General features: G+C 39.4%; 3 protein-coding genes and 1 pseudogene across 7 annotated transcripts; 2 read left to right on the top strand and 2 right to left on the bottom strand.

Moving 5' to 3' along the window:
* Positions 1-160: 160 nt before the first annotated feature.
* Positions 161-5,776, bottom strand: LOC103400487 (protein tesmin/TSO1-like CXC 5). Of its 2 annotated transcripts, XM_008339142.4 has the most exons (8): positions 4,880-5,776; positions 3,962-4,069; positions 3,569-3,746; positions 2,461-2,820; positions 2,053-2,153; positions 1,889-1,983; positions 1,007-1,411; positions 161-812 (listed from the first exon to the last, which is right to left on the bottom strand). In XM_008339142.4, the coding sequence occupies exons 1-8, from the start codon at positions 5,170-5,172 to the stop codon at positions 568-570; spliced, it is 1,785 nt and encodes a 594-aa protein (XP_008337364.3). In that variant the 5' UTR covers positions 5,173-5,776; the 3' UTR covers positions 161-567. The 2 variants fall into 2 exon arrangements, with proteins under 2 accessions (XP_008337364.3, XP_028950403.2); XM_029094570.2 differs by lacking the exon at positions 3,962-4,069 and having other exon boundaries at positions 4,880-5,402.
* A 1,856-nt stretch (positions 5,777-7,632) lies between these two features.
* Positions 7,633-11,590, bottom strand: LOC103400488 (uncharacterized). 2 transcript variants are annotated; one of them, XM_017323221.3, is made up of 3 exons: positions 11,284-11,590; positions 8,780-10,668; positions 7,633-8,544 (listed from the first exon to the last, which is right to left on the bottom strand). In XM_017323221.3, exons 2-3 carry the CDS (start codon positions 9,070-9,072, stop codon positions 7,914-7,916), a joined length of 924 nt encoding a protein of 307 aa, XP_017178710.3. In that variant the 5' UTR covers positions 9,073-10,668; positions 11,284-11,590; the 3' UTR covers positions 7,633-7,913. The 2 variants fall into 2 exon arrangements, with proteins under 2 accessions (XP_017178710.3, XP_008337366.3); XM_008339144.4 differs by having other exon boundaries at positions 8,780-9,080; positions 11,284-11,588.
* Positions 11,591-12,454: 864 nt separating this feature from the next.
* LOC103400484 (probable plastidic glucose transporter 2) lies at positions 12,455-17,132 on the top strand. 3 transcript variants are annotated; one of them, XM_008339139.4, is made up of 14 exons: positions 12,455-12,805; positions 13,211-13,351; positions 13,594-13,705; positions 13,816-13,883; positions 13,992-14,124; positions 14,619-14,718; positions 14,804-14,916; positions 14,995-15,088; positions 15,182-15,335; positions 15,489-15,632; positions 15,720-15,793; positions 15,878-15,966; positions 16,291-16,405; positions 16,643-17,132. In XM_008339139.4, the coding sequence occupies exons 2-14, from the start codon at positions 13,228-13,230 to the stop codon at positions 16,823-16,825; spliced, it is 1,503 nt and encodes a 500-aa protein (XP_008337361.1). In that variant the 5' UTR covers positions 12,455-12,805; positions 13,211-13,227; the 3' UTR covers positions 16,826-17,132. The 3 variants fall into 3 exon arrangements, with proteins under 3 accessions (XP_008337361.1, XP_017178771.1, XP_070670405.1); XM_017323282.3 differs by having other exon boundaries at positions 12,466-12,805; positions 13,206-13,351; XM_070814304.1 differs by having other exon boundaries at positions 12,485-12,891; positions 13,206-13,351.
* LOC103400551 (omega-hydroxypalmitate O-feruloyl transferase-like) lies at positions 16,846-19,004 on the top strand (annotated as a pseudogene).
* The last annotated feature ends 822 nt before the right edge of the window (positions 19,005-19,826 follow it).

The raw sequence follows: 19,826 nt of genomic DNA, 5'->3' as shown, positions 1-19,826 counted from the left end.
AGAAAAAAATTCAATGAAATACTAATGTAACTCAATAAATAGTAAGATAGCTCAATAAATACGCAAAAGATCTTATGAAAATCATTTTTCATCGGAAATTGTCAGTGGTTTCAACAAGGTTAATTGTTTAAACACAAGGCGCATAACCACAATATTCCCATCAAGGAAAAACCTAGTTACATATTATTTCCACCCTTAGTGGTAAATGCTCGTTGTTTCTTTCTCCACATGTGAAAACATCAAAGGGGAAGGAAATATAAATTTATCCCAGCATGTAGCAAATACAAGCTGTGATGTTAATTTGTATGTAACGATCTAAAACCGATATCTTACACAATTACAAGGCTCTGCACTTTACACAGCTTCGACCGAAAAACTATGGTTAAAGAGCTAAGGAAAAACTAATCTCTAAATATATTAATAACCTTAAAATTAAGAAAAATTAGATACTCCTAGGAGTTGTTAATAACTTCCTAATTACCGGCTTTATGCTGCAACGGAGAGAAATCAAAGCGAGACAATACCTTTGGCAAATCTTGTGTGCTGAAATCTTTTTACATCTCTATTTTAAGCTTTTGGTCTCCCATCTCTGTTTTCCGGATGGGAGGGAGTTTTACTGAGGGCTGAGACTGCTGCAGTAACCGTCTGTGATGTCGTTGTCTTGGGTGCGAGTGAAACAGCAGTTCTTGCAACACCATTGCTAATTGGCCCCTGCGGATTCCACGAATCTATTCTTGCGTTTGTACTGCTATTGCTGTGTTGGTCTTTTTGAGTTTCCGCTTCCCTTCTGGCTAAAGATGAGCACTTTGTTTCTGCAGTGTTAAATGGAAGAGGTACATTGATTCCCAAGGAAGAATCGATTAAAGAAGAATAACGAAATCTCAACATAAATGAACTATGCTGACAGTTTTTTGCCTGAGCAGTGATAAAGGGTTTGGGTATAACTTATGGAAAGCTTTTAACTTAATACTGTAACTAGTCCAGATAAGAAAAGTGATCCACTTGCCTTTTATTTCCCCGAAAGTGATGAGCCTATTAAGACAGTCCCGGAATTTCATTAAGACAATCCTTTCCTGTTCTGCGTAGACTTCTGTCATTCCTTGTCCATTAGGCAACTGTGAAGATGTGTTACCATCCCCCATTAACCCATTAGGAGAAGCCGCTGACATGAACATTGTATCTTGTTCATCACACATCAATGCCAAAGTTCCAGGAGACATCGGCCTCCCCCTCGTTACATCAGCACTGTCTGAATTGGAATCTTCAGGGCTGATTTTATCAGTGTCATTTGCACTAGAACGATCATCAGCCACAGCATTCTGAGCATCAGATTCCTTTTGGCTATGCAACATGTCTTGTGTTGTTGAAGCAAGGGAAGTTTCTGTTGGCTTCTCTGCTGTATTTCTTTGGTCTGTTCAGATTGGACAGATTAATGTACAGAATTTGTAGACAAACCCCATTTCTACTAAAACTACTTGAAAAGTGACTACTCGAAGTATCATAATAATAGATGGTTTATAATTGAATTTTCCCTATAATGCCCAATTAGTAGTTAAATGTGTCTTTACTAAGACAAAGACAGAGACAAATCAGTATAAAAAATCAACTATAAAATATACAAACCAAGGTTCTAAGCATCTCCGACTACTAAATGTTTTGTAAAATGTGGTTAGTCAAAGTGGGGTGGGGGTGAAGGCCTGTCTTTCCAGAACTTTTTTAGCAAGTAGTCCTTAAACATTGTCTGTAGTGCTTCATGCTAAGATGATTTTTTTTGTTTAATGAAGAAAATATATATCATTTTAAACACAAGTCTTATAAGTGCAAACACTCATGAAAAACAATGAAATCTGAAAAATAGTAATTCGTCATATGTGAATCATTAAACTACCTGCAAGTGTCTTTGCAGCTTCTTCTGCTACTACAACCAAAACTGAACAGAGTTCCTTCAAGTCCTGTGGTTGGATGATGTCTGCTAGGAGAGACCTTCAACGATCATACATAAATTAGTTTTGAACCACGTTGATTCAGTTTATAACATGAAACTGATTATACCTGTATGTAAACTTAGAAGGGCCTAATCCTGCAGTACCACCAAGGCGATTAACAGGGACTGAAGACTGCGGAGAGGGTGCAGGGGCTCTGATATTGTTTCCCTGGAAATTACATGAAACATGGACTTAGTGATAATTCCCCAAACTAGAATTAAAAAAATAGATAGAAAGAATTATCAAAAATCATTCAGTGTCCACGTTTAAGCACTAAATTCAGTGTCACAAGAAGTAAACAAAAAGTATGCGAGTCTCACTAAACATGATTTTTATTCATGCATTTCCAACGACTGATCTGAAAACAGGTCTGGTAGGTTCATAAAAAATCATCATCTTAATAGGAACATTTGTCCGTTTGATCAGTACCAACTAATTTGTCAAAAGTTATTTTATACCATGAGACTAAATTCACCTGTTGAAACTGTCCGATCCGGTGTATTGATGGATCCTTTGCTGTTGGTCCAAAGAACTCCTGACCTCTTCTTTTTTTGGATACTGGGGGTGATGATGCATAGCCAGAGGATCCAATAGCTCCAGTAATGGCAGCATTTGCTGCCTGTTGAAGATATACCATGTTGTTGCCATGGTCTCCATGGAATAGTGCTTGTCTCTCTTCACTTCCTTCAAAGTTCTTGCAGTCCATGCACTTGCAGTTCTCCGAGCAGAGAATGTTGGCTTGGAAGCATTCACAGTATTTCTTCAGGCACCCTGATTTCTTGCAATGGCATCCTTTGTTGTGCTTCCCCAAAATCAAAACCTCTCCTGCTTCCTCCTAATGTTTCCAGACCAGACACATTCTTGTCAACAATGTCTAATGTAGGGTACTATAATTAGAAACACCAATAGCGGAAAATTTTAATATAATTCTAATTAGAAGGTGTTGAATTTAATGCTATACCAAAGTAAAACCAGTAATTCACTTTCATCTAGGCCATTTCTTGTGATGGCAAAAAAATAAAAACCATACATGATTCACCATAAATGGAAAGGCAATATACACCACAAGCTCATAAATCATTCAAAAGAAATTGGACATGTAATGATATTTCATACACTCCTAGACCACGAGATCACTTTCAAAATGAAGGCGACAGGCAGACCAAAAGTCCATACTAGATGAAACCAACAAAATGAAGGGAAAGTATACATCTTGAATGCTCTCGTGACTTTAGAACCATCATAAAGGTCGTACCCAGTGCACAAGGCTCCCGCTTTACGCAGGGTCTGGGAGAGGTGAATGTCGGCTAGCCTTACCCCCATTTATGGAGAGGCTGCTCCCAAGTCTCGAACCCGAGACCTACCGCTCATGGACGAAGGCACTTGCCATCGCACCATCATAAAAGGTAAAAATAGAAAACACTACAATTACAGCACACGTATTAAAGAGATCTCTTTCTGTAACATTGACAACTGCAACTCACAAAATGCAAATAGTTGAACTTCAGTTTGTTGAACAAATAATACAATATTAAAAGATGCATCATGTCTGAAACTAGGCCATCAAACTAAGAGATACATACCCGAGTATCCTTTGCTCCATGAGGGCTACTCGCAATTTTTGGCCTGAATGCATTTGGATTACGCTCCAAAGTAGCTTCAATTGCATCATTCCTAGCACCTTCATTTTCAACATTATTGCAACAGTTTACGCAGTTGCACCCGTCACAGTAAATTCCAGATGCAAAACACTCACAATACCTGGTCATAAAATAACAACGTTATTGCAACAGTTTACAGATTTGCAACCTAAACCTTTTGATGCACAAAAGTCATTTAAATTGGCAATTCTTGCGTGACAACTGAGAACTACCAGAGAAAATCAAATGAACCATGAAATCTGTAACAAATCATCAAATCCTGGAAGGAATGGTTTTCATACTAACCAACCGAGTGCATAGATGATATGCACTTACAGCTTTAAGCAGCGAGAGTGTTTACAGTTACACTGTTTTTGCTTCTTAGGAGTACCATCTTTTGCATCAACATTGGGTCTTGGTCTCGATTTTGGGGATTCTGGTTTCCTAAGAAAGCAAAATAATAGTGTTTAGTGCTTACAATATAAATAAAACAGCTTGAGGTTGCACACGTGGATTCTCACTCTTAGACACAATGGTCTGTTCAGATGTATATGTGCAATAACAACGACAAAATTCAAGCTTAACAAACAAAGTTTAATAAATGAATTGAAGGACAAAGGCAGATCATCGATCAGAGCCTTATTATCACCAAAGCCAGAATTACAACTCAAATTCCAAAATCCCGAACTCAGTTCAATGAATGTTGCATAAAACAAAAGTCATACTCAAATCAGTAAGGTTACGAGATTTTGTAAATCGAAATTCAGATGAAGAGAGATCCTTGATATCAAACTAAAACATTTGCAATAAAACTGAACTATCAGAACAATGTCAACTCATCAATTGCGATTATTCCAGAAATGCAAATGCAATTCTCCCATTCGTTTACAAATGCCCACGTTCAACAAACTGAACTTTAGCAAAGCCAATGGCAAAAATCCCATTAAAACTTCCCCAAAATCAATCCGTCAAACAAAGATTGAAACATTGTTTCTTACACCCGAAAACACACCAGCTCCGAAACTACCCTCCATAGAAAACCAATCAAATCACCTCAAAAAGAAAAGAAAAAAAAAAAAACCAATCAAATCACCTCCAATTTTGAGAACTATTCCCACATTACCTCACAATCCAAAATCCAAATTCTCAACCGAAATTCAACTACGAAGCCATAAAATTAACAAGCAGCAGAATTTTCCAATTCCAAACAAATTAAACTTATTTGCATATCCCCTTGAAAAGCTACAAACTTACACGAGCTTCAGTGTATGCGGCTGCTGCGGCACCAACACCGGCACTGGCATGGACACCACGGGGGGATATGGCAGACTCGGCGGCACCGCCTCGGTCTGCAGTGGTGGCTTAGGGAGCTCCGGCACCGCCACACTCGCCGGAGCGCTACCAACCCCCGTGAAATCGAGCTGCCTCGCAAGCTTCTTCGCCGGGACATCGTTCATCGAGGACGAGGACGACGCCGTGGCAGTGCCCGCTGCCGCATCCGATTGAGCCTTCTTCGGGGCCAAATCGGCCCCGTCGCCTTCCCCCATGAAATCTAAAATTTCAAATTTCCAAAATTTCACCCAAAAGTTTCGAATTTTTCTTCTTCCACAAAAAAACTTAATCCACTGATTACTCTCCGATAATTCCTCAAATTTACCCGCCTTCAGATCCGAAACACAATCAGATTCCTCCAGAAGAATTCAAACACTCCGAAACTGCACGGCCCCGCAGCTCAAGATTCGCGGCAAAGCTCCGCCAGTGGCCACCGGCAATCCAAACGGCGTCGAATTGCGAAACAGAGGCGTCCGCAAAACCGAAAAATCCTAGAGAGAGAATGTAGAGAGAGAAAAATCGAGGCTTTCGAGAGAGGAATTGAGAAGAGTGAAGGGAGCAAAGGGGGCTTTCTTTTCTTCTTCTTCTTTCTACTTCGTCTCTCCTCCCCCTCTCTTCCAGGCTTTTGAAATTTCAATTCCTGCGATTTTTTGACGGTGAGATCGGGACACTAGGTATGATCCGACGGTGCCTGTTGAAATCAACGATCGACGGTGTGAATTCATAGATGAGAATAAGGTCGGCAGTTAACCGTCCGATTTAACGAGATACAAATTTTCCACCAAGTGAAAACTGTGTGAGACTCTGAGTGGAGGCGTCTTAGGAAAATAAAAATCAGGTGCACGCAGCACAAAGGAATAATAACATGTTCACAGTTGGGATTGTGACACGTGTCGGATAGGTCATCGTGGAGCGTGGAGTGCGTGGCTGGAGAGATCGCGTCCTCGATTAGGATTTGGGTGGTGAAAGGACAGGGGTAAATTTGAAAAAGATTCGGTCCGATAAAACGGTGAAAAGTAAAAGTAACGAAACTATGGAGTTTTGGCGCTAAAAAGAATTTGCTGACTTCGAGGTGGTTAATCGGGATTGGAAAATTGGTGGGGTCCAGGGTTAACATGTCTTGTGATCTTTGATTTGTGATTGGTGGATTATTTTTAGTTTGGTACGATGCACGAAATGGACGGACAGGATGTGAAAAGAATAAGAATCAAAGAAACAAAAAGCGTGCAAACACCAACAACTAGAAGAAATAAATAATGTGAATAATTTGAACTTGTGTTTCTAAAGTTCCAAATTAATTACGAAAAGTTTTATTTTTTAAACAATTGGACATCTTTGATTCCATACTTGCGATAAAAAATTTCAGATGAACGGCACATTAAATTACTTGGAGTTTTCAATCAATATAATTTTAACACATGCTTATGTTATTATTAAAATAAAAAGATTGTCATGTTTTGATATGTGATATGATTTATTATATTAACATCCTACAAATTATTGAATAAATCCAACATATTTAATATACCTCACATTTGTTTTTTTAATTAAAAATTATCTAAATACACCCCATATACTTTCTCATAATACCCTCACATCTCACATTCTCAACATACACCTTATATTTTCTACATACACCCCACATTTTCATACAAACACTAGTTTTTATATCTCATTTTGTTTTCTTTTTAGGACATAATTTTTGCAGAGTTGCTGCTTTTCATGGGGCAGAAAATGAGATTGAATCGTATCTCCAAATTTGTGGGTAAATTATAAGGTATCTAGACCTGTAAATATCTTAAAGGCTCTATGTCCAAGATGGAGGATTACCTTCTATATAGTGCATCCATTTTCATATGTCTACTATTAACAAAGATTTCATAATTCTGATTGGAAATCTTTCTTCTTCTACTCTTGTCATATTTTTTAGGTGTGTTATTGTGTCATTGTGTTCCCAATTTAACTAGTATATATGGCTGGAAAATACCAGATTCTTTTATTCTATTTCAATATATAATATCCGTCAATACTTGTCATTTTTTCAAGATGCATTCTCTAAATGATTCTAACACTCTTTTGGTTTACCTTATGTGAAGCTTCTGAAACATCGATTTCGTGTTCCATTCGTAAAAAATAATTTTTCTCAAACAACGCGTTGTAGTTTCGTTAGTTAGGGTTTTATTCAACAATGGAAGGTGGAAATGGGTTTTGATAGTTTAAGAAGGTAAATGATACATTAAGTGATTTGGGATGTATTTAGAACCTAATAAGGTCGAAATTATCATTCCACAATAGGGAATACAAGTCAACATTATGTGGGGTACTAATAAAAAAATTTATGATAGGCATTAATAAACAAAACTCCTAATATACCCCTATAGTTCAAAGAGAAAGATGTAAGAAAACTCTCCGACTACCCCCTTCCACGCCGACCACCCATTCTATCATAAACCACCCACCTCTATCGCCGCTCTATGATTCCACCGACAACATTCCATACATTTTCTCTTCCTCTTTTTCTTTCCTCCCTTCTCTCTCGTTCTCCCCCACCCTATCAAAAACCACCTACCTCCATCGACCCAAATTTTTCCGTCTCCGACCTCTGATTTAAGATCTGTCTTTCAGCATCTCTTATGTCCATCTCAGAGAGAGCACAAGGAGGATAAAATTACGTATGAGGCAACCAACCACATGGAAAATTTTAATTCAACTTCAAAACGTGACGAATTCGGGAAATTATACACTAGAATTGGCTATGGCTTCAGCCAACTATGGAGAAGTGCAGGTTCGAATTAACAACTGAAGCAGCAACGACCCACCTGATTTAAAACTAGTGCTAAGCAAGCTATATGCATTCTTCCTTACACTCTAGATGCAAAACGGATATCTACTCACAGACAAAATTACACCAGAAAAAAAAAAGAAAAAAAAAAGAAATATCCCCGTGGCCTCATTGTCAATATGCATCTCCAACTCGGTCTCGCCCCATGCCACGATGATCCTCTCGTCCCCGACCCCGACCCCGACCCCGACCCGTGTACATAGGCCTGTTGTAGTCTTTTGGTGGTGGTCCACCTCTTAATGGGGACCGGCTTCTCTCTCTAGCATCATGTGCCCATCGGCCGCGGTGAGGAGGTAGATGCGGTGGTGGTGGAGAAGGAGAGGGCAGTCGCCTGTCAAATGGTTTCCTTTCATTAAAGAAGCTATCCCTTCCCCGATCTCTGTTACCCCAATCCATAGGCAGTGGCCTATCAAACTTACTTCTTCCTCTGTAGTTATCAGAGTAGTCCAACCGATCTCTTCGCAACTGGTGGTCAGGAAACCTTCCTTCGTGCCTTGGAGGCGGCAGCCCAGGGCCAAAATCTCTAGGGCCATTTCTGGCCCAGCCACGAGGTGGAGACCTATAGCCACCATTTAAGCTCCTTCCAAAGGGAGGAGGATCAATTGGAGGACCAGGGAAGCGTCTATGAGGAGCATTTGGAGGTGGTGGCCCAGAATAACCCCTTCGAGGACTTCCCCCAGGTCCATGGCGTGACTTGTTGCAGTTGTTACAGTATTCTCGCCTTGCAAAGTTCAGGTTGCCACATCTGAGACACGTAAAGAATATAAGGATTGGGACATGCTGAATGCATATTTACAAGCACTAACTCACATAAAAAAAATGAAAGTAAAACTGAAGGGCAAAGAGGAAAACCTCTACCTAATCATAGGAATCAGAACCCTCTATGCAATCATAGTAGTGACAAGTTCCAAAGAGGAAAACCACAAAAATAAGGAAAAGTAATATGAAAAAACCAAAAGAAAGACAGGAAATGAACTTACAAAGGATCTGGGCAAATCCAGTCTCCGATTCTCTGCTGCACATTCGGATTATTTCTACTCCCTTCACCTCTGAATGGCCCAGGAACGAGCCCCGGCCCATCTAAACCTCTACCAAATGGCCTGCCAACACCTCTTCCTCGCGCAAAATGGGGTGAGCGGTCTCGATATCTACCAGAATCCCGTGCACTGCCAAAATCACGCCCACGTGGGGGACCCCCTGATTGATTATACTCAGAGCTGTAGCGATTTTCTGCATCCCTACGGTGTACAGGGGAAGCAGAACCTGCACGCATTCTATGTCCTGGAAAAGGTAGTGAATTGTAAGATAAGTAACTACCAATTGCACAGAAACACAGACAGTGGGAGTATATTTTAAGTAGCTGAGGAATTGGCCCTTGTGATCCAGAAACTTCAATACCATCATTTCAAAGTTTGTAAGGAGTGTTACCATCACTTGGGAATTCTTCATTGTGGTAGTTAAAAGAAACATCAGATAAATGTGGAAGATAATAAGAAGTTCAGATGATAACTGCCCTGGTTACTTCTCAAACAATTGGCGCATAATACCAGTAAATACAGCAATGAGCATGTCAGACCATGATTACTCAACCTCACAGTGCTGAACACGTAACCATTACAAGCTTTTAACCTACATATCTGAAAACCCCCATAATCCTGAATCTGGTGTAACCAAAACCATGTATGGCCTTCTCAGTGATACAACAACAACAACAACAACAACAAAGCCTTTTCCCACTAAGTGGGGTTGGCTACAGGAAATGAACTGCCCAAAAAGAACCCATATCAAACTTAAAGCCCACAGTGCACGTCCACAGGAAATGAACTGCCCAAAAAGAACCCATACCGAACTTCAAGCCTCCAAATAACTCTACAATTTATCCACTCCCAATATGTTCATTTCTTCAGAGACCATCTTCACATCTTTCAAAGAAATCAAAACCCCAGAGTTTACTAACCGCTGCATAACCATTCTGAATATTATAGTAGGAAGAATGAAACAACTGAGGCATGTCTGACCTGAATAAGTAATTCCCATTAATTTGTTGCCTCCATTTACCAGTTCACCTTCCAACAAATATAAATCAGAAAATCCTACAAAAAAAAATACAGAACCTAGAACTGACAAGCTAAAAGAAGTTCCCGAAGGTCCTTGCACTCTACACCCAATTCAGCAATGCTGAGAATTAGTTACTATATAACCATCCAACTGAACCCCCAAAAAACATGAAAAATTGAAAATGAAACTGCAAACAAACCACTTATCAACACAATTCCCAAGCACAAGTTAAACCAGTGAAGCCGAGAAAACTAGAAAAGCTCAACATTACCCAGCAAATAACACCGTCCTTAATTTTACTAACATGGTAAATTCACTACCACTTGACCAAACTGAATTTCCCACCATCTGGCAATTGTAACCAAACTTTCCATCTTCCAGCAGCATTTCCAGTACGGCATCCTTAATGTTGGTTGCAAAATTGCAATTCAGAATAACAAAAATGATACTTTTAGTGGTGATAAGTTATGTGCAAGCTCGCACCATGTCCTGTGCCCAGATATTCTTAAGACCCTCTCAAACTTCCATTTTTGATTGGCATTTCTATATAAATCTTATTTGATATGAACCGGACACTTTAATCACCAATCCCATAAAAAAGCAGACAAAAACCACAACCATAGTCAATACAACAAAATGAGGCCCAGAAACCCATATTCATTGATGCAGCAACCCACGAGTTTAAGCATCATATAAATTTCCCATCAATACCCACAATATGAAAAAACAATTGCCCCAGACCATGATCCAAGACTGCACTCACACCAACATGCGTTCCTCAAGACTCATGTTCTTGCAGGCACATTCAGAGCTGTAAGACACAATAGCAGAATTCATTTATTCACAGTTTGACACTCAATAACTGGTCATAGATCCACATGTTCGACACGCAGTGTAAACAATCAATAGGTTCAAGAAACCCATATTTTATGCACAAATTCATAGGACAATCGTAGACAAGATCAAGCACTTATGATAATCGTAAACACAATCATGCACAAACTAAACTTTAATCATAAACACGATCAAGCACAAACTAACCTTTAAAATTAACTTCTCATAAACTACTTCAACACGATATATATACAGTTCAATTTATGCTCACAGAAGGTCGAAAACTAATTCCAACATATTAACCTCTTTGTTCTACAAGTTTCACTTCAAACACACAACATATGATAAAATCCTACAACATACATTTAGATAAATTACTTCTGCATCAAAAGGCCTACAGAAACTCAAGAAAAAATTAAGTAAATAAATAAATAATCATGAGTACGGAATCTAGAAGATAAAATGATAAATACTAACCAAATTAAGATTTAAGTGCAAAATACAAAATCAAATATTAAGATTTGAGCATAAATCACCGTCAAACAATGAATAAAATCCATGAAAATAAAAGCGGAGAATTATAGAGACGAACCAGGGTCTTTAGAGTAACGATCCGAACGAGTGTAGGGAAGAGGCTCGTGGCGAACCTCACCGGGCTCGTAATCGCTGCCACGTCCACCTCCACCACCAGCGCCGTCGCTGGTGGAGGGCCGCACGACGAGGCTGCTGAGAAGAGGCTGATGATGCGGTGCCTTTGGGTCTTTGTCCCTTGACCCCATCTTGTCGTCTTCGCTGTTCGATCGCGATGAGACGCGAGAGGAAGGTGCGAGCGTAATGATAATGCAATGCCCTAAAATTTGGTGCGAGAATTTTTGTGAAATTGCGGAAAAGGGCGGCCCTTTTTGTACGTTTTACAATTTAGTAAGTTACATGGCTTCCTAGAAATGTATCCTAACTACAAGGACGGAAATGCAAAAACAAAATTCTCAAAGGTTCAGATGGAAGTTCCACCGTTAACAAAGACCGACCACCAGCAATTCTTTTTTCAATAAGGAATTCAATTTGACGTCATAAAGATAATTAAAGTTACATGGCCATACGACAATTTTATTTATTTTTTAAATGGTGAAGTGATGTTTTAGTCTTTAAATGATTACCCAATGAAAGTTAGGTATTTAAATTATTTTTTAGTAAAATAAGAATCTAAATTCAATAAAAATTGCAGATTTCATCTTTAATATCATATTTAAAGTTATTTTATCTAATTTTTTGTCTGAAAGTTAGGTATTTAAATTATTTTTTAGTAAAATAAGAATCTAAATTCAATAAAAATTGCAGATTTCATCTTTAATATCATATTTAAAGTTATTTTATCAAATTTTTTGTCAACTTAAATCACTTAGCACATTTTAGAGTATCACCCTGGTCATTTTTTTGCCTACAAGCTCTTAAAATTTTATATAAATTACGAATCTAACGTCTATATTACTCTCCAAAGTTAATTACACGCACTATTTCTTGATGGAAACTTACCAGTCTACCCTTTAATATTTATCACATGCAAGTAACATGATTTAAATTGACGGAAAAATGAATATAGTATCTTCGAATCTAATATTAGGGATATAATTGACAAATTTTTAGAATTAACAGCTGATTTTTCTAGAAAAAAAATAGTTAGGTACCTGGTTTTCACTTAGATGATAATTCATGGACTAAATTGCAATTCACACTTTTTGTTTAAAAAAAAAATGTTTCATCTGTATTTTTGTCTGTTTCTCTTGTTTACACTCGGAATAGCAAAACGAGAGGTTGCTTCCATTGCTTTTTCCGTAACCAATCTGCAACACCTTCCTTTCCTTCCTGACTAGTCATTTATCACACCAGAAACCACCGCACTCGGCCCACCACCACCGCCGCACCCGCCAATTTCTCACTCGTGCGTAAACAAAGCTGCTCCGAACCTTCGTTCTCGAACGTTCGTACAGCTCAGAGCTGTAAAGGAAAGGACTTCGGGAGTGAGAGGCTGCCAAACCTCACCGAAATCCCTTTCTCCCACGTCTCTGATCGCTGATCGAATTTCAGATCCGTTGGATGATCGGAGCATAGTGAAGGTATTCCAGCTTCGTATGGATTTCTGTGAAGTTTGAGTGCTTTCTGAATCGCAACTTGCAGCTCTCGTTTTGGTTCCATTTTTTTGGTTGGTTGTGATTTTTAATTCTTGATTTCCGTATTTTCTTACTGGATTTTAGATTTTGGTTGAAATTTTCATTCTTAATTTGGTTTTGTTGTGGAATTGTTTGGCGGAGGCTCTGTTTTTGTGAATGTTTTGTTTTCTGTGCGGAATTATTTGATAGTTATTATCTGTTCGGCTCCCGAGAAAATGAGGAAGGGAAAATTATATAAATTTCATGTTTTCAGCGTTTCCTTTGCAATCGGTTAAGTAAGTGCTTGTTTGCAGTCGAAATAATGCATATTTCGAAAGTATGATTCTAAATTGTTCTAATTTGCAAGGGAAGGCTGGTTGCAGCTTGGCATGCGGGGCCGCCATCGCGAAGCTTTCTCGATGTACAAGCGGTTGTCATCGAGAGACTATTCGAATACCATTGACCTGGATACGAAAGAGTTGATGGATCCTCTTGACATGGAAGAAAACTCAGGTAACTCAGTTTATTGAGCGTCTGAAGCATATTTATGCACATAATATATTGTTTTGTACTTCCTTATGATGAATTAAAGCACATTTTAAAGGGATAATGTCAGAGATACTTGTAAAGACCGCACTTTTCTTGGAAATTATAGTGAGGAGTTCATTGATTCTAAGGTCTTGTTTCGGCAGTAAGTATATGCTTGTAACATGTATATCATTCAACTAAGGGTTTAATCCTTGTATCCGTTTTAGCTCTTGTACAGAAAAGTACAGTTCCAGAACTTTCAAACCCCTCATGGAAGCGATCTTTCCCCCATGTACTTGTGGCAACTCTATCTGCATTCTTGTTTGGCTACCATCTCGGGTTGGTGCTTACTGTCCGCTTCCCCTCTCTTTTGCATGCTTTGTTTATGTTGAAGCTTAAGAGAATAATATACCTTTTTTATTTTTTGTTCTAACACTTGCTTTGTGCAGGGTGGTTAATGAACCGCTTGAAAGCATTTCTAAAGATCTTGGTTTCAAAGGGAATACCTTGGCAGAAGGTGGTATTAAGTAGATGTTTACTTTCTTTGTTTGTTGTAATCTAATGTCTGATTTTTGCATTTGACTATTTGTACTGATGGGTTTCTGTCATTTTATATGAAATGAAGGTCTGGTGGTGAGTACTTGTTTGGGAGGTGCCTTGGTTGGATCTTTATTCAGTGGATGGTTAGCCGATGGAGTAGGACGTCGTAAGGCTTTTCAACTGTGTGCATTGCCTATGATAATTGGTGCTGTTATGAGGTGATATATTTACTTTGAGAGGCAACTCTGTCACAGTATCATCATTTGATTAAGAAGTACATGGATCTTTATATTGTGAGATTGGTTTTCACTCTCTTCATATTTTCATATTATGTAATTTGTCTTTCAGTTTAGTAGCTATATCCATGGAAGCTTTTGGGTTGTGAACTTGTGATATAACATTTTGACAGAGCCCACTTATATGTACCTGTTGTAGATTTTTTATCCTCATGGTACTGTAATATGATAACTAAAAACGGCTTTTACTTTTTCCCTTTTATCTGATTTCTTTATCACAAAATCAGTTAAGAAGATTAGTCTGGTTTTTGTAATGTAGATATATGATTTGTCAGTATCCCTATGTAACTGCACACATTTATATTTAACTACAAGTCTACAAGTAGCCCTCAATACTCACATGCTCGTATCTCCCAAGGCCCTCTTGTAATACATCTTGAAGTACATCTGGCTAAAATTACTACCTGCTTTTTCAGTGCATCAACCAAAACTCTTGCTGGTATGCTTATAGGAAGGTTATTTGTTGGGACTGGTATGGGTCTGGCCCCTCCTGTTGCTTCTCTTTATGTGACAGAGGTAATCTAGCTTAAATCTCTTTGTAATTTGTTATTATATATTGTGCTTCTTATCTCATCTAATGTTTTTTCGTTAACTTGAGCAGGTTTCTCCTGCTTTTGTGAGGGGTACTTATGGCAGTCTCATCCAGATTGCAACATGCCTGGGGATTATGGGGGCTCTTTTTGTTGGAATTCCTGTTAAAGAAATCACTGGCTGGTAAGAACGTGATAGGCTTCACAATATCTTTGATTCACATTTAACCTTTCAAACTTACTATTTTAAATTATGTGTCAGGTGGCGTGTTTGTTTTTGGGTATCGATAATTCCAGCTGTAGTACTGGCAGTTGCCATGGTATTCTGTGCAGAGAGTCCACATTGGCTACATAAGGTATGCTTGCATCACACTTGTCTTTAGTTGAATAGAAAAATTGATCACACCTCTTAAAACAAATGTTAACAATCCCCGTTTCATATGATATAGCAAGGAAGAACTTCTGAGGCAGAAGCTCAATTTGAGAAGCTCCTTGGTGGATCACATGTCAAAACTGCCATGGCAGATTTAGCCAAGTTGGACAGGGGAGATGAGACAGATGCTGTAAGCCTTTCGGAGTTGTTTTATGGACGCCATTTTAGAGGTATATATGATACTTTCTGGTATTTCCTATGGGCTCTGCATATATTTAGGCTCCTCTATCCCTCTCCATCCATCTATGGTGTATTTCTTTCCTGTTTCCTGTGATCTTTCGGCCTGCTGAAATTGCTTGGTTGTTCACGTATTTGTTTTGCAGTTGTTTTTATTGGGTCAACTCTATATGCTTTACAACAGCTATCTGGTATAAATGCTGTCTTTTATTTCTCCTCGGCTGTATTTAAAAGTGCCGGAGTATCATCAGGCCTTGCAAATGCCTTTGTAGGAATCGCAAATTTGTCAGGTATACTTTAGATTCTTGGTTGCATATTCACTTACCCACAACGATTGCATTCTGTCTCTTGACTGGATGGATTTTTATAATTTCCAGGATCTACTGTTGCAATGCTTTTGATGGATAAAGTAGGAAGGAAGCTGCTACTCTTATGGAGCTTTTTTGGCATGGTAAGTTGAAGTTGCATATCATTTTTTGGTTCGTGGAATTCATTATCTTGCTAGGCAATTATGTGATGCATTTTATCCGCTCAGGCGGTGTCAATGGGTGTTCAAGTTGCTGCAGCAAGCTTTAATTCATCAGGGTCTGGATCGCTGTACCTATCTGTTGGTGGAATGCTGATGTGAGTAATAATTTTGAATTTTACATCTTGAAGATTAATCTTATGTTGTATGATCATAGCGGCATCAAATAAATTTATCTGCATGCAAAATTTTCAAACGATATTCTTCTTATACATATTGTACATGCTGAGGTTGTGTCCATAGCCTCTGCATATGTGACAATAATATGATTGTTGCCATGTCATGATATTTTATGACGCTTATGAAGCTCTTTAGAAAATTATATTCACCGGTTTGGCACCTTGGTGAATAATCACATTACACAATAACATGAATTAAATCAAACTTTTAATATTCAATCATCTACCCCAAAACTTGTGCAGGTTCGTCTTAACATTTGCTCTAGGAGCTGGTCCAGTTCCAGGTCTCCTTTTACCAGAAATATTCCCCAGCCGTATTAGAGCGAAAGCAATGGCCGTCTGTATGTCGGTGTATTGGGTAACTCTCTTTCTCCGTCTGAATTCCATGTCATCTTCTTTTGTGTATGTCTTCGGTGGTGAAAGGCTTCCTGTTCGGGTGGTCCGAGCAGCATCTTGTTTAGGCTACATTCCTAGTTGTTCTCAGATTCAGCGTTCTACTAATTTGTGATTAGCCTCTTCCGCTGTGGATTCTGAATCAATCAATGTAGTTCGGTTATCTTATGGTTTCATTTATTCCGTGACCGGTATTTTTCAGGTGATAAATTTCTTTGTGGGATTGCTGTTCTTGCAACTGCTGGAACAACTTGGTCCGCAGCTTCTGTATTCTATATTTGGCACCTTTTGCATGATGGCTGTGGTTTTCGTGAAGCGAAATGTGATCGAAACGAAAGGAAAATCGCTCCAAGAAATCGAGATAGCGCTCCTTCCACAAGAATAGAGATAGTAGATGCTTATAATATGAAACCAGTGTTTGCTGCTGGAAGCCTATCAGTTTCGAGTTACTGCCGAAAATGGTACTATTTAGAATAGAAGGGGGGGGGGGGGGAAGAGCAAAATCCAAACAAGCAAATTCGTCCGGACTCTCGTCGGTGAAATTTTGGTGAACTCGTGTCTTTATCCAGGTATGACTTAGACGATCATAGTCGTATAGGCGTAGTGTGGATCTATACGCACAATTACGTATCTGTATCTGTTTAAACCATAAATGTACCTTGAGGCGTAGTTCAAATATAATCAGTTTTACACACCGTAACTCGAGGTAAGGTTCCTCGGGACAGCTTCTCGACACGTCGCATCGCACATATAATATTTCATATCAATTTAGAGAATACGTTTTTCTTCATCTGCTAAAATTTCAGCTACAAATTATATCCGAGAAGATCACACAAAGATACAGAATTGTTAATTCTATCAAGACCTATTATTATTATTATTTTTTTTTTTTATCGTGAATAATATCAGCACCAACTGTCCTACACCAAGAACTTTAAATTCTTCATCTATTTATCTCAAGCATCTTTGCATGTCGAAAAGAATAGGGATCTTCCTACAAATGCTGCTTTTCGGCATCGATTGCATCACCTCTCGTGGCTCCTCCGTGGGTTCAAGAGCTCCATTTCCCTCACCTCCACATCCCCATCACCATCGATCATAAGGTTCCCGTCATGCCCTCGGGGCCTACTCCCGCAGCTCCCAGGGAAACCCTTTACCTTTCGAACCTCGATGATGTGGTTGGAGCCCGTGTTTTCACTCCCACTGTGTATTTCTTTGCCTCCGATGACCAAAAACCGGTTATGAAAACACGGCAGGATGCTCTTGCTAGTGTTTTGGTTCCGTTCTACCCTTTTTCCGGTAGGCTGAGAGAGATTGGAAATGGAAAGCTAGAAGTGTTTTTTGGGAAAGACCAAGGAGCTCTCATGGTGCAGGCGCATTGCGAAAGGTCCTTGGTCGATCTCAAAGACCTCAAAGTGCCAAACCCGGCATGGACGCCGCTGATATTTAGGTTTCCCCACGAAGAGCCATACAAAGTGCTTGACATGCCATTGCTGATGGCTCAGGTGACTCTTTTCCGCTGCGTAGGGTTTGGCCTTGGCTTGAGAATCTGCCACTGTATTGTCGATGGGATTGGTGCTGTACAATTTCTCAGCTCCTGGGCTGCCACCGCAAAAGCCGGCACATTGATCTCAAACCCGGCGTCGTGTTGGGACAGGGAAATTTTCCAACCTCGCAATCCACCGCTGGTTAAATTCCCACACATTGAGTACATGAGAATTGATGACGGACCAAATCTCACAATGAGTCTCTGGCAAACCAAAGCTGTTCAAAGGTGCTATAGAATAAGCCGTGAATTTCAAACCTGGCTGAAAACTTCGGCACAACGAAATGATGACATGTCGAGCACTTGCAGCACTTTTGATGCTATTGCTGCTCACATATGGAGATCATGGGTGAAAGCACTCGATGTGAAGCCGTTAAACTACGAGCTTAGGCTTACATTCTCTGTCAATGCACGGAAGAAGCTTAAGAACCTGCCGGTAAAAGAAGGGTGTTACGGAAATGTGGTGTGCCTTGCTTGTGTCACAAGCACTGTGAGAAAGCTTGTGTATGGAAGGCTTTTGGACACAACACGTTTGGTTCACGAAGCGCGGCTTGGCATCTCCAAAGAATACCTGAGATCAACGGTGGATTATGTCGAAGGGGACAGGCCAACGCGGCTGGAATTTGTAGGCAAATTGGCAATAACTCAATGGACTAGGTTTTCAATCTACGACTGCTGACTTTGGACGGGGAAGGCTAATATACGCCGGCTATGGACCTCACTCCGACTCCACAAGTTTGTGTTTTCTTGCCGGAAGCTGAGGTTGATCAGAGCGGGACAAGCTTGTGTGCATTTGCTTGCCGGAATCTGCCACGAAAAGTTTCACACAACTTGTGTCTCTCAAAGAGAGTCCGGGTGACCAAAGTGGTAGCTAAACGAAATTGATTAAACATTTGGCATTGTGATTATAAAAAATAAAACCTTGAAATCATGTATGATAAAAGTTTAACACATCAAGAGAAAATGCTAATATGCATCTCACATACCACTTAATTTTCCGGAAATACATGCATGAATTATTTTTATGAGTTCTCCCAATTACTTGTCATCAAAAGTCGGGAATTCGAGCTTGCGACCTCTCACAACACTGAGAGGAAAAAGTAGTGCAAAACCACCAACTATGAGTTAGGCTCCACAGCAACTAAAACACTTGACCTTGACGCCGGATGAAGGGTTATCACCCCTAACCCTTTCTGCCCTTGCCTCTGCTTTTTGAAGCTGAATTTCACGCTCACGTGCTGTTTCATCAGCAGCTGCTTTTGCTTGACGAGCCCTTTGGACACTGTAATCTGCACTAGCAATGTGCTCTTCTATGCTGTCAACTCCGTCGAAAATATCCTCGGCAGCCTGCTGGATTTGCTCGTCAGGGTTGATTTGGAAAAATCCCTCGCATCTGCGTTCAAAAAAAAAAATGGGGGCATACATATATCGATAAAAAGAGCTTTACTCGAAACCAAAAGGTTGTTTAGTTCGAGCTGGATTACAGAGGAAGTAATCAAGTTGAATAGTGAAATTTTGGAATGTTGTTGAGACTAGTTTATTTGGCAATCTTTTGTGTAAAACTGTAGGTAACCAAAATGGGTAAAGGGGTGAGAATTTTGGCCGACCCACACACAATGGAACATAATAAATTGGTATTGAACTTGTCATTTTACGTTGTTAAACTTAAGACTTGCCGTTTACAAGTGAAGATAAATATATATCATTAAACTAAGTACAAGTTAGACACACAACATTCACATCGATGTTAACACACTCCCTAAATGACCCTTGTGAAATCAGTGTAAATAGATAGGTTTTTCTATTAGTGTAATAGAGGTGAGCCCTACCATTATACGTG

This window comes from Malus domestica, chromosome 15, assembly GCF_042453785.1.
Source record: "Malus domestica chromosome 15, GDT2T_hap1".
Classification (NCBI taxonomy): domain Eukaryota; kingdom Viridiplantae; phylum Streptophyta; class Magnoliopsida; order Rosales; family Rosaceae; genus Malus; species Malus domestica.
The sequence above is the reverse complement of the archived record's forward strand: the minus strand, read 5'-3'. Positions and strand labels throughout refer to the sequence as shown.

What these genes read in the sequence shown, in the direction of transcription:
- LOC103400487 (XM_008339142.4), bottom strand. Translation starts at nt 5,172, where the DNA reads ATGGGGGAAGGCGACGGGGCCGATTTGGCCCCGAAGAAGGCTCAATCG. An exon ending in GGATCGGACAGTTTCAACAG is followed by an intron (nt 2,154 to 2,460) that starts GTGAATTTAGTC and finishes TGTAATTTCCAG; the next exon opens with GGAAACAATATCAGAGCCCC. An exon ending in CACTTTCGGGGAAATAAAAG is followed by an intron (nt 813 to 1,006) that starts GCAAGTGGATCA and finishes TTAACACTGCAG; the next exon opens with AAACAAAGTGCTCATCTTTA.
- LOC103400484 (XM_008339139.4), top strand. Translation starts at nt 13,228, where the DNA reads ATGCGGGGCCGCCATCGCGAAGCTTTCTCGATGTACAAGCGGTTGTCA. An exon ending in TTATGGACGCCATTTTAGAG is followed by an intron (nt 15,336 to 15,488) that starts GTATATATGATA and finishes TTTGTTTTGCAG; the next exon opens with TTGTTTTTATTGGGTCAACT. An exon ending in TCTGTTGGTGGAATGCTGAT is followed by an intron (nt 15,967 to 16,290) that starts GTGAGTAATAAT and finishes AAACTTGTGCAG; the next exon opens with GTTCGTCTTAACATTTGCTC.
- LOC103400488 (XM_008339144.4), bottom strand. Translation starts at nt 11,470, where the DNA reads ATGGGGTCAAGGGACAAAGACCCAAAGGCACCGCATCATCAGCCTCTT. An exon ending in TCGTTACTCTAAAGACCCTG is followed by an intron (nt 9,081 to 11,283) that starts GTTCGTCTCTAT and finishes TACCTTTTCCAG; the next exon opens with GACATAGAATGCGTGCAGGT. An exon ending in TGGATTTGCCCAGATCCTTT is followed by an intron (nt 8,545 to 8,779) that starts GTAAGTTCATTT and finishes TACGTGTCTCAG; the next exon opens with ATGTGGCAACCTGAACTTTG.